This window comes from Jaculus jaculus, chromosome 9 (assembly GCF_020740685.1).
Source record: "Jaculus jaculus isolate mJacJac1 chromosome 9, mJacJac1.mat.Y.cur, whole genome shotgun sequence".
NCBI classification, from domain to species: Eukaryota; Metazoa; Chordata; class Mammalia; order Rodentia; family Dipodidae; genus Jaculus; species Jaculus jaculus.
Genome location: NC_059110.1, coordinates 36706686 through 36720025, shown reverse-complemented (window position 1 = coordinate 36720025; position 13340 = coordinate 36706686). Strand labels below are relative to the sequence as shown.

The window sequence follows — 13340 nt, the reverse complement described above, 5'->3', positions numbered from 1 at the left end:
TATTATTATTATTTATTGTATGCTTACTGTGTCCTGTTCAATCTTAAACACATAATATGTGATCTTCATTTTATCAATAAGGAAATTGAGGACCAGAGAGGTTAATGAACTTAGCCACAATCATGTAGCTAGGCAATGGCAAAACCACAATTTGAACCAAGATAAGTTTGTTTTCAAAAAATGTACTTAAGTTCACACTAAAATATTATCACATAAAATATCCTGATGTCCTGGGAAAGGAAATTGAGGATGGTGACATTTGAAACCTGAACAAAATTGTCTGTAGTTAGTGGTTGAACAAGAACTAAAGTTAAGTTTTCCTAAATGAAAATCCCATGCAGACATAGCAGGCAGAGTGTTTTTCCTGGATCCTGTACAAGTATCTGTTTTTTGTTGTTGACTCTAAGGAGAAAAAGGTTGTGCTGAGTAAGTCTGGAGCAAACTGCCTTCCACCCTTTTGTTTCTTTCTCTTCTCTATACTCTCCCAAACTTTTGTACAAATTTGATTGCAATGTTTACAAGGAACATAATATTATGAAAGTAAAGATTTAAAGTGAGCACAAGAAAATTTAATTATGCATAATTTTAGGACATGAGAAGAAAACATTGAAACACTGTGGGGAATAGAGCAAATGAACTTTAAAAAGGCTTTTTGAGGGCTGGAGAGATGGCTTAGTGGTTAAGCGCTTGCCTGTGAAGCCTAAGGACCCCGGTTCAAGGCTCGATTCCCCAGGTCCCACGTTAGCCAGATGCACAAGGGGGCGCACGCGTCTGGAGTTCGTTTGCAGAGGCTGGAGTCCCTGGCGCGCCCATTCCCTCCCTCCCTCCCTCTCTGTCTGCCTGCCTCGTTCTTTCTCTCTCTCTGTTGCTCTCAAACAAATAAATAAAATTTTTTAAAAAAAGGCTTTTTGAATTTTTTCCTAATTCTGTATTGTATTCCAAAAGTAATTTTATAGGAGACATTAAAAATTAGTCTTCTTTCCCATTTAAATATACTTGTTCTTGTGAAATTTGCCTGCTTTCCTGGGAAACAATTGATATTTTACAACATCCTCATTTTTAAATGGGGTTAATAAATGGAAGTCAACCCAGGAAAAGAGGAGATTAAAAAAAGAATATATGTATGACGTTTTTTGAACATAATTTTAAGATTCTAATGCTTTCATTGTGAAATAGTATATTTTTCTGTGTTTAAAAATATTATCGCACTGGAGAGATGGCTTAGCGGTTAAGCGCTTGCCTGTGAAGCCTAAGGACCCCGTTTCGAGGCTCAGTTCCCCAGGTCCCACGTTAGCCAGATGCATAAGGGGGAGCACGCGTCTGGAGTTCGTTTGCAGAGGCTGGAAGCCCTGGCGCGCCCATTCTCTCTCTCTCCCTCTATCTGTCTTTCTCTCTGTGTCTGTCGCTCTCAAATAAATAAATAAATAAATAAATAAATAAATAAATAAATAAATAAATAAATAAAGAACAAAAAAAAATATTATCAATCAGTACACATTATCAATGTAAACTGCAAGGAAAACTTTGTTAATCATCTCAGTTAATATGTACGTTCATTTGCTAGATTAGGAATCAATGTTTCAAAGAGAGCAAGTGATCCTGATCTTTCAAATAAACTGTTTTGAAACATAGGAGGTTGTTTGTTGTTTGGCAAGCATAGGGAGAACAGGAACGTGACCCCACCTCCTCTTATTAGACCCTCCCAGGAATCCTGAAGAAGTCCTGTACTATCTACCAATTCCATTAAAATATCTATGGGTGGTAACAGGCATCACAACATTTAAAAACTATCCCAGGTGACTACACAAACAACAGGAAAAGATCTAGAACACTCTACACTGAATTCAGCTGGGAATTGAGTCTGTGGGCCCACACTGTAACTTGATGCCTGACCAGTAAAGTGCCGCAGCAATAGAAAAATATGTGTTGTGTTTTGAGGTCAGTACCTCCTTAATGCATTTTCAGCCTATGACACTGCACTTCATATGTTTCCTCAGTGAAATATACTGTTTATTAACTTGATTCTTCTAAGATTCATTTACACTGTTGAGCTATAAAGTAGAGGTATTAACTTCCTCATGTAGTTTTTGTATGTACACATCCTGTACAAACACTCACAAAGACAGAACCCAAGTAAATAAATAAAAGAATAATCATACTTAGAAAGATATTGAAGGATGAAATCCTTACAAGTAAAGTTCAGCGTTATCCAAATCAGTGACTAACGCAATGGAATAATCCACATTGTATTCCATTTTTAAATATGGGCTATGGATTGTTTCTTTAGTTATGTTTAAATAAATTCTTCAGCTATAATTTATAGACCTTCTTCCATATCAATGGCAAAATAAATCTCAATTTTTAATATGGATATATTTTCTTAAAATATATTTTTGCATCTACCCGCAGACAAATTATATGCAATGTATTTTAAATACTATACCCATGTTTCTTTATCAGTTTGTTCAATGATGGAACACTAATAATTATCATTAGAATGTCATGTACACTGATAAAACTAAGAGGCTCTTAATTAAGTGCTTAATTGGCATCCACATTAAACAAATCAAAATAAACATAGGAGAGTGCTGAGAAATAATTATTTTTCTCTTTCTAAGCACTTCATATGTTCCACTCTGGGCTTCTTAGGCAGAAACAAAAGAATGAACAAGCATTATTCACTCCTTAGTGTAACACATTTGCTTTATTCAGTCATCATTGTTTCGTCAATGGGGCAATATTTTCAATTCAAAAAATAACCCTACTTAGCCAAAGTAGTAAATATAATCTTCAGTGACATCTGAAAATTGATGCCTACCTCTTAACCAGAAGTCAAGTAGTGTCTGATAAGGGTGAGGCTGCTGAGTGTAGAACACAAGACAATCCTCTGTAGTGCTGAGGCCTTCCTTCTAGAAAGCCAGAGATGTTTGAAATATAGTCACTTTATAAAACCTTCATGAAGATGACACCCTTGATTTTTGCCTATGTTAGCTTCACTAGCAATTTTCCATTGGTTTTCAGAATTTTTTTTGCAAAATAGGGAAATATGAATTTTATGGGTGGCATAATAGTCCCAAGACACAGATAGCTTTTATTATTTTGAATTTCTTCCTTTTATAGTGTTTAAATTACACTGTTATAAATAATGTACCCATGGTATTTTTTTATTTACTACTTTGCTGATTTTCACTGGACATTTGTGAGTTATCCATCAAGCAAAGTAAAAGCAGATTTTAGGTTGTCAAGGACATTGGAATTTTCTTGTTCGCCCATATGACAATGTTAGTTATAAATAAACCACTCTTAAAAAAAAAAAAGATGCTTTGAAGCTTTTTCAGACTAAAAGCTGTAGATGCAAATAAAAGCTTTCCTCTGCTGAAATCTGATCACATGGATGCTGCCTGCATCCGTGCATATGATAAAGACCCAGCAGAAATGCATACAAGATGAATTGGCAATTGTGTTTGTGAGTGTTATTGCCCCTAGGTACATGTGTGTGGGGGATCAAGCCAGTCTTTATAAACCCTGAAGAACTTGAGTCTTGTTCCAGGAAGATGTCTAATTTGGTTATCCTCATTGCCTTTTTATTTTTTTGCAGACATGCTCACCAGGATTCTATCGACTGCGTCCTGAACCAAGTGGCCACACACCTGGCCCAACCCTGGGCACTTGTGTTCCATGTCAGTGTAATGGACACAGCAGTCACTGTGACCCTGAGACCTCCATTTGCCAGGTACGCACCTCACCCTTTCTTGACAAGATCTGTGAGCTCATTTTTCTTTCCATGTACTCAGACCTTGCATGCAGAGACCAGCTCATCTGTGCTGATATAATATGAGCATTTGAATTAACTATGCAAAGGAAAAAGACATCCCCAGTGTTCTACACGTTAGAAAGTAATGAAGAAAAGTGAAAAAAGAAATCAACCATCACTGTTCAATTCAGAATGAAAATATGAGCATGTGTTAGGGCAGGAGAGATGGCTTAGCCGTTAAGGTACTTCCCTGAAAAGCCAAAGGACCCAGGTTTGATTCTCCAATACCAATGCAAAGCTGGATGCATGAGATGGTACACGAATATAGAGTTTGTTTGCAGTGGCTAGAGGCCCTGGCATGCCTATTCTTGCTCTCTGCTTCTCTATCTCTCTCTCTCTTCTAAATGAATAAATAGCTAACTAAATAACAACATCTTAAAAAAAGAGACAGGAAGCCAGCCATGGTTGCACACACCTTTTTTAATTATTATATTTATTTAGGAAAGTACAAAACCAAGGGAAGGAAAATGAATACATCTACATGGTCTGAGAGCCCACATGATGAGTCTGGAAAAACCATAGAGAGGACAGAAAAGAAAGTACAACAAGCTCCTTCCATGTGATGGGCAGGAGGGGGTAGAGAGCCCATATGGGAAGTAGGGGGGTGAGACACTACAGGAAACCCACCAGAACTTGGAGGTTCACCAGTGGTCAGGCAGCCCAGCCCGTGGCACACACCTTTAATCCCAGTACTTGGGAGGCAGAGGTAAGAGGATCTCCGTGAGTTTGAGGTAGTCCTGAGACTACACAGTGAATTCCAGGTCAGCCTGAGCTAGAGTGAAAACCCTACTTCGAACCCCCACCCCCAAAAAAGAGACAAGAGAATACAGCTGGTTAAAAATTATACAATGGTTTATTTTCTAATTACAACCAAAATAGTTTTCTATAATCTGGAAATTATTGGAAAATTAATAAGTGGACTGAGGTTATAGCTCAATGTCATGCATATATAAGGTCCTGGAATTTACTCCTAACATTACAAATAAATGTGTTTGCCAGGTGTGGCAGCACACCTTTAATCCCAGCACTGGGAAGGTAGGAGGATCGCCATGGGTTTGAGGCTACCCTGAGATTACCTAGTGAATTCCTGGTTAGCCTGGGCTAGAGTGAGACCCTACCTTGAAAAACCAAACAACAAAAAAAAGTGCTTAAGAGAGGAAAAGTATTCAGGAAAAAGTCAACCTAAGAAAGAAAGAAATATATTAAGCATTTCCCACCAATTTTTTGTGTGCTTAAAAGTTTACCTAGCCAGGCGTGGTGGTGCATGCCTTTAATGCCAGCACTCAGGAGACAGACGTAGGAGGAGCGCCAAGAGTTCAAGGCCACCCTGAGACTACATAGCTAATTCCAGGACAGCCTGGACCAGAGTGAGACCTACCTTGAAAAAACCAAACAAACCGAAAAAAGAAAAGCTTACCTAATAACGTAGGTACAGTTTATGTTCTCCCTTTTACATTTGCCTGTAATGAGCATATTGTGTTGTTAGTCTTTAACATTCTTGATTATATTATTTATCCACTTCTAATAGAGCAGAGGCAGCTCTTAATATTTAATGTTCGTGATAGCATACAAACTATCTTTTGAATAAACAAAATTCTTATATCAGTTAAAGACACTTGGTTGCAAACCTTCTGGTTTTGATTCAATTCCCCAGTACCCACTTAAAGCCAGATGTATAAAGTGACACATGCATCTGGAGTCTCTCTCCCTCTCTTTGTATGTGTATGCGTATTTCTCTATAGTACAAATAAATAGATACATTTTTAAATTATAGTGTCTTTCACTCTTTGTATTTGTTACTGTAAGAACTTCAGCGTTCCTCTGTTACCACTGGCCCCTTAAATTTGAATCCTTATACAACTCTGGCTATCCTTACTCATCCTGTCTCCTGCCTCACATGTTCTGAAACCTTCCACTGATCCTTATGGAAGTCATACTGAGACATCTACAATCCCCTTCATAATTCCTCTATTTTCTTGGTGGTTACTTTACTTAGCTCATAGAAACCGTGCTGTTGTCTTGATGGTTGCCATCCCTGTCACCACCTTACATGGTAGTCGTTTTTTCTCACGTCCATCACACCCTTCACCCTGCTGACAGGGTAGCTGTCCCTGCCATTCACTGTCAGCTTCACACCATCCTACTTTTCTCCTGTGCAACACCATCCAGCTTTGACTTCTTTGCACATCTGCTTTCCTGTTCTACTTGCTTGTTAAAGTAACCTACTGATCCCCTGGTCAGCCGCCTTATTCCCTGATGAGGTTTTTCTCTGTATGATTTCTGTTCTCTCATGGTTCTTGATTTAAATCCATAAAACTGACTCCTGAATGTCCCTAATTTTCAATTTTTGTGCCTCTGTCATCTTGATCTTGAATCCAGTTCTTCATTCACCATGTTTTCTCTCCTACTCAATGAATAATTCATCACCTTTACTCTTACCCTTGAGATTCACACCTTATGTCCCATTCCTTCATTTTTATAGACAGCATAATATTCAATATTAGGACTTCTGCTTTGTAATGACTGCTTCCCTGCTTCACTTTACTTGCTAATTTTCACTCTCCCTCCTTCTTTTACCTGTGCCTCAGTTGAATCTGGCAGTAGGGGCGGATATTTGTGCCACGCAGCCTCACATTAATCCCCCGTCATCCTCTCTGCCACTCTGCTCACGCAGCTGCATTTCCTCCCAGACATCCTGCAATGACCATTCCACTCACTTCCCTTCTCAGAAGTCCTCCTCCCACTTCCTCCCATTCACCCATTGTTGGTACTGCTTCTTATAACATAAACAGCAAGGGGATAAGGAGAAACAGCAACTCCCATGGTCTCAGGAACTCCCTATCTGTGTTGGTGCCTCATCACTGTGGTCCTTTCCTTTACTTTAGGTGGACTCTTCTTTCTGAAAAAGACCAAGTCTTTGGCTGGGAGTGTAGTTCCATAATAAAGTACTGGCCTAATATGTATGCCCTGGGTTCCACCCTCGGTGCTGCAAAATTAATAAAATAAAGTAAATGATATGAAAGTAAAGAAAGAGTGAGAGGGAGGGATAAAAAGAGCAAGAAGAAGGAAGGGAGAAGAGAGAAAGAAAAAAAAAGAAAGAAGAAATAATAAATAAATAAATAAATAAATAAATAAATAAATAAATTCAGGAGACCATCTTCCACAAGTGGAGATCTTACCTCTCTGTTCCACTTAATGGCACTCTCCGCTAATCTCCATTCCTTCCTACACTGTCACTTGGAAACAACACAAAACCTTTTTGACGCCCCTTCTAGCAACCTCTTTCTTCTTTTGTCACTGATGACTTCCCTAAACTCTGCTCACTAATCCCTCTGTTCCCGCTTGTTACTGAAATTGGGCTGTTCCTTCTGCCCCTGTACCAGAGCTCACGACCAACATAGCCACCACTTGTCTTTCTTGTTCCGTCAGCACTGTGCCAAGGTGAAGCACACCTTTCCTGTGTTTATTGCCCTCACACAGGCATGATGTTGGGAGCATTTTCAGTCCTGTAGCCTTCCTTGCTTTTCCCTCCTTGTTACCCTAAACCTATATAGAAGTGGCATTGCTAGGATGCGATCCTGCCAGGGTATTGTTTTCCTAACTACCTTTCTTCCCATGGTGATGGTACTCACATACATGGCCTTCAAATATCTATCCTGTTAGCCCATAGAATGTACTGTACTTTTTTATTAACTTTAAATCTGCTGCAATCTTTCTAAAATGATGTTATGTGGAAGTAATCTTTCTTTGTATTTATATTATGGTAAATATATAATTATTGATTAATAATTCCTCAACATTTTATGATATTTGACACAAATTGCTCCATAAAAACATGTCTAAGCTTCATCTTTTCTGTTTAACTTACCTTTTAATTTTTGGCATATTGTGCTGTTTTTTCAAATTTTAGAATATTTATGCTCTAAAGCATGGACACTGGTCATTCTCCTTCTAGTTTTCTAACTACCTGCTTATATATTCATTTAGCTCACATTTTAAATCACTTTTTTAAAAATTCAATCACTTTTTTAAAAAGCGCTATGAAATTTTGATTGGAATTGCATTAAACCTATTTGGAAAGAATTGCTGCATTTGTATTATTCAGTGATCCTCCCTCAATTCAGGAACATAATACTCATTTACATTTAAGTATTTTATCTTACAATTAATTACTTTGGTATTATTTGTAAACCATACATTTCATACATCAAAAGTATCTTAAGTATTTTAATCTAAGTAGTTAACATGACATTTTTGTTGCTTCAACAGTATATTTACTAACTGACCATTATTGGTAAGTATCTTCTAAATGTATATTTGATATCCACCCATTTTTTATTTTGAATGTATATAATTTTGAGTTTATTTTTGCAATTATGTAAATATTATGTTCAGATAATTAAATTGTTTTGCTTCTGCCAGGAGCTAAATGTGCTATAAGAATTTTACATTCCATTGCTTCAGTCTTACAGAATATATTAAGTTGATGGATAATCATCAACTCACCCACTTTCTGATTTTAATATGAATCTCTCAAGTCCTCTGCCATAAAGTGTGATAGTGTTGGTTCATTAAAAGTATTCCTTACTGTATTAAAGAAGCAACTTTCTGTTCCTGGCTTGAAGATACTTTTAACCTGGCTAATATATGAAATTGGATTTTGAACGCATTTTTGCTATCTACAGTTTTTGTTCACCTTACATGATAAATGAAATGAGAAAGGAATAACTAATGTTAACTATCCTTGAATTCTTAAAATAATTACTATTTGATTTTGATGTTATAGTCTTTCACTATCAGTTTTCTCTGTAAAATTCAACAGAGAAGTTGGAGAAAGGACTCAACTTGTACATAAATCCATCATTCTTATTCTTACACAATGTTTCCTGTCATTTTTAACAGGTTTATGATTGTTTCATATGATTAATTCTAGTGTCTTCATAATGATATAGTTTAATTTTATTTTATTAGGATAAAAGTTAATTGTTTTATACCATTCATTTGGCCAATTGGATATTATACTTATTTTTTCCCTTGGTAATTCTAGGTGGAAGTCTGTTTTCTTAGAAATCTCTAGATGGAGTGAGAAATAAATAATACTCCCATCAAACATACACAGCTAGTATAAATTGTTGTGCTCTGAATTTTTCTATTTCCCTCCAGGGATCTGACAACTTTTGAATTTAGACATCTTTATCTTTGAAACAAGCCTTTGAGGCAAACAGAAAATAGCTATTATATCTCCAAATCTGTAAGAGGGAAGCAGAAGAATTCTGATTTCTCTTTTGGTAGATTCTAGCTTAATATCAGGTTCATTACACAATACAGTGCCCTTGGTTTTGGTATAGTAACAAAGCATGAGTTCCACTGTCAGAATGCCTTAACTTAAATCCTGCCTTCACCCCTTATGGACTGGGAAAACTTAAACAATTTCTTTAATTTCAATGGAACTGGAGTTACCTTCTTTACAAAACAATACTATTAATAATAACTTGAGAGTTTTGAGCAGTCTCAATGACATATTCAGTGAGTGTCTTAATATATACCACATAGTAAGCCCCATAAATCTATAAGAATGACAATCACCACACATTAGTCACTATTTATAGTTTCAGAACCAATCAAGTGATGATTAATCAGAAATTAAAATGATATTTTATATGTAGCACTATACAAGATTTTTTCTCACTATCTTAGTCAGATTTAGATGTTATTTAAAAAATATCATAGTGGAGCTAGAGAAATAGCTTAGTTGTTAAGGTGCCTACCTGCAAAGCCAAAATACCCAGGTTCAGTTCCCCAGGACAGAAGGTGGAACATGCATCTGGAGTTCGCTTGCAGTGGCTGTTGGCCCTGGTGTGCTCATTGTCTCTTTATCTGCATCTCCCTCTCTCTCTCTCTCTCTCAAATAAATAAATAAAATATTTAAAATTTAAAAAGTAAGTAAGAAGAAATATTTCTGAGACTGCTGAAGGCTGGGAACTCTAAGGTCAAAGCACCAGAAAACAGTATCTGATGAGGGACATATTTCCTGGTCACAGATGATTCTAGCTTTCTGTGTTCATATGGCAGAAGGAACTAGTAGAATTGTACAGATTCTACACATGGTGGTTCTATTCTAATGATCTCATCACATCTCAAAGGCCACACTTCCTTGGGATTTTAATATGAGTTTGGAAAAGGGACAAACCAATCTCTAGTCTTCAAAGAGAATTAAATACTCATTCTTTCTTAAAATGGTAACACATGTCATTCAGGATTTTTAATTCCTTAAAAGCCATTATCATTTTTTTAACATTTGAAACGTTAAGGTCAGTTTATTCAGTTCTACACCAGGTTAGGATAGATCATCTTTGAAATCATTATCATTTTTGATATGTAAATCAATAAATATAATGTAGTTTGATCATAATACCCTCCCATTACCTTCTTGTACCCCCTCCCTCACTCCCCTTTCACTAGCCCTTCTTTTACTTTGATGTCTTTTTGTGTACATGTGCACACACGTGAGTGGGGTGTGGTTGTGCCACAATAAGACTAAAACTAAGTGATGTTAAACCCCAGGCATGAAGAGAAAGGTAGGTGAACTGTGCTTATAGATACAGACACAAGGAGATATATTCATGAATGATGCTATCATTTAATGCTTAGTACACCTATGGTCTGTATTATCACTATTTTTCATATTGGAATATTGAAGCCTTGACTAACTTAAATAACTTTTAAAATCACAGAGTCTGTTAGAATATTGCTTTTAGTCTATCATATTTCTTGTTTTAGAAGGAAAAGGGAAACATAAATCCATTTCATTGATTTCCTCCATTTCCTGAAATACCATCAGTCTGTGTGATTAAACCATTAGCCCTCTCTTTAGCTAAATAGATTTTAATTAGACTCTATGCTGTCTAAAGTGTATGCTCCTTCTTAATCTAGCTAAAAATCCTTGCCCACTTCAAATAGAGATCATATGCATCTTGTTTTAGCACTTAAAATTAATGGTAAAATTTGTAAGTAGCCTATGAAATCTTGGTCAGAACAAGATTAAAATAATTTTAAATCCACTATAAAATACTGCCTCTAGACTGAGAAGAAATAAATACACAGTTGAATAAATAAGTTTGATTTGGGAAGCCTAGGTCATTATACTTTAGAGATAAGATAGTATCTGTAAAAAGATTAGAGCCACATGTGAAAATGTAAAAGAAAATAATAAAAAATATAACATTTACCCCAGTGTAGACAGCAGTAAAATATCTTTCCAGGTTAGATGTGTGGATGTCAGAAGACAGCCTTGTTGGTTCTCACTTTCCACTTTGTTTGTGACAAGGTCTCTTGTTCATTTTTTCAAAAGGCTCACAAGCATCTAAAGCTTCTCCTGTATATGTTTCCCAATCTCATAGGCATGCTAGAATTAAAAGCATTTAATCTCATGTCCAGTGTTAATGTGGCTTTTAGGGATCAAACTCAGGTCCTCATGGGTATACAGCATGTGCTTTCCCACTGAGACATCTCCCCAACCCTCAAAAGACATTTAATATATTTTCATGATATTCTTACAAACATGGTTTAGAATATGTCAGATGTTTGATCTAGAGATGTCATCAACCATAAGACATGGTCTCTGAGATTGAGTCTGTTGTACAAAAGCAAAGCGCGCACTGGTGCTTTAAGTAACATCAACCAGCAGTAATATAGTATAAAGCTAGAAGTGTTCCACAAAGTATGAAGTTGTGGGGAAAGACCTTGACAGGTGTAACAACTAAAATATTACATTAATCATTAATTAATAATTACTAATTAATAACAATATTAATATGAAATTAATAAAAATATTTAAATATGGTAGTTTGTTTATACATTCTTGTGGTATTTTGAAATAAATGTTTCTGACATTATCTCCTTATGGTTTAATGCTGGGATATAAGGAGAGAGGCATAAGAGATTTGCTGTCTAGGAGATTATTTTTCAGTGTTTAGGGGGAAAAGCAGAAAAAAGTGCCTAGAATATTAATTAGAGTGATTTTTCTTGCTTGATTATAGATTCACTAGGCGCCAACTTAGAGTATTGCTATTTGTATAAGATCCAATATCTCAGACGGAATATACCCAGTATGTTCACAAATCTTAGCTGGAGACTTATAATCTGCTGTATGTTTAAAAGAAACTCTGAGTAACTAGGATTATTGAATTCTCAGCTTGAAAAAAAAAAGAGGTTTAGGAAGGAACAGTGTTCTTAGATTTATGAGTACCTTCCTGGGACACAGGAATTAGACTTTATCTGCAGAGCTTGAGAATGCAGAGCTAGGGTTGCTGACTAAAAATGAGAGTGAAACAAATTTTCAGATAGCACAAGGAAAAAAGTTTAGCTCATAGTAATTATGCAAGATGGAAAAGGTTTTCTCATAAGAAGTTGTGCATTTTATGATATCTGAACATGGTATAGAAAGTATCATCATAAGATGGTAAGGTAGGGCTGGAGAGATGGCTTAGTGGTTAAGCGCTTGCCTGTGAAGCCTAAGGACCCCAGTTCGAGGCTCGGTTCCCCAGGTCCCACGTTAGCCAGATGCACAAGGGGGCGCACGCGTCTGGAGTTCGTTTGCAGAGGCTGGAAGCCCTGGCGTGCCCATTCTCTCTCTCTCCCTCTATCTGTCTTTCTCTCTCTGTCTGTCACTCTCAAATAAATAAATAAATAATTTTTTAAAAAATTAAAATAAATTAATTAATTACTTAATTAAAAAAAAGATGGTAAGGTAACTTCTCATCTTAGGTCGAAAATGCCATAAAATTAGTGTTACATTCATTTGATATAGAAGAAATGTAGACCACCAGTTTTCTAGGGTACATAAAATTTATCTATATCATATATTTTGATTATATATATATATTTATTATTGAGCATATTCAATAATATATATATATATATTATTGAAAAATATACTAATGTATAACACTTGACAATATAAATAAAGTCTTATTAGGGATCCGCAGTATGTAAATTTTCCTATAAGCTCATTTTGACACAAGAGAAAATATGAACCCTATTTCACAGCATATAGACAATCATATGAAAGGACTATGTCAAAAACTTTTGGAGGACTGAGGAGATGGATCAGTGGTTAAAGGTACTTGCTTAACAAAGCTAGCCTGCCCAGGCTTAATTTCCCAGTATGTGAGTAAAGCAAAATGCAAATTGTGGTACATGCATCTGGAGTTAGTTTTCAGTGGCAACAGGCCCTGACATACTCATTCTGTCTGTCTCTGTTTCTTTCTCAAATAGATAAACAACAGTACTAATTTTTTTTTCTTAAGTTCTGGAAGTAGAATAATTATTTATGTTTTGTGTCTGTGGAACTAGGCAGGATATTTGATTCACTTAACCAAACATAATATGTTAGCAAACCAGAGGTTAAAATATACTTCATTTCTCTGTGAATAAATTATAAAAGTTGTGGGTTATAAGAAAAATGAAGCTGTATTTTGAATCTCTATATTTCTATGATATTTAAGCATTTGGTTTCAGCTTCTTA

General features: G+C 36.0%; 1 protein-coding gene across 3 annotated transcripts in view; it reads left to right on the top strand.

Moving 5' to 3' along the window:
• The window catches only part of Lama2 (laminin subunit alpha 2), a 640019-nt gene that overhangs the window by 439013 nt on the left and 187666 nt on the right, over positions 1–13340 (top strand). For all 3 annotated transcript variants that reach the window (XM_045157983.1, XM_045157982.1, XM_045157984.1), the window contains one exon: positions 3599–3733. In XM_045157983.1, the coding sequence (XP_045013918.1) occupies positions 3599–3733 (135 nt within the window). The remainder of the gene's footprint in view (positions 1–3598; positions 3734–13340) is intronic.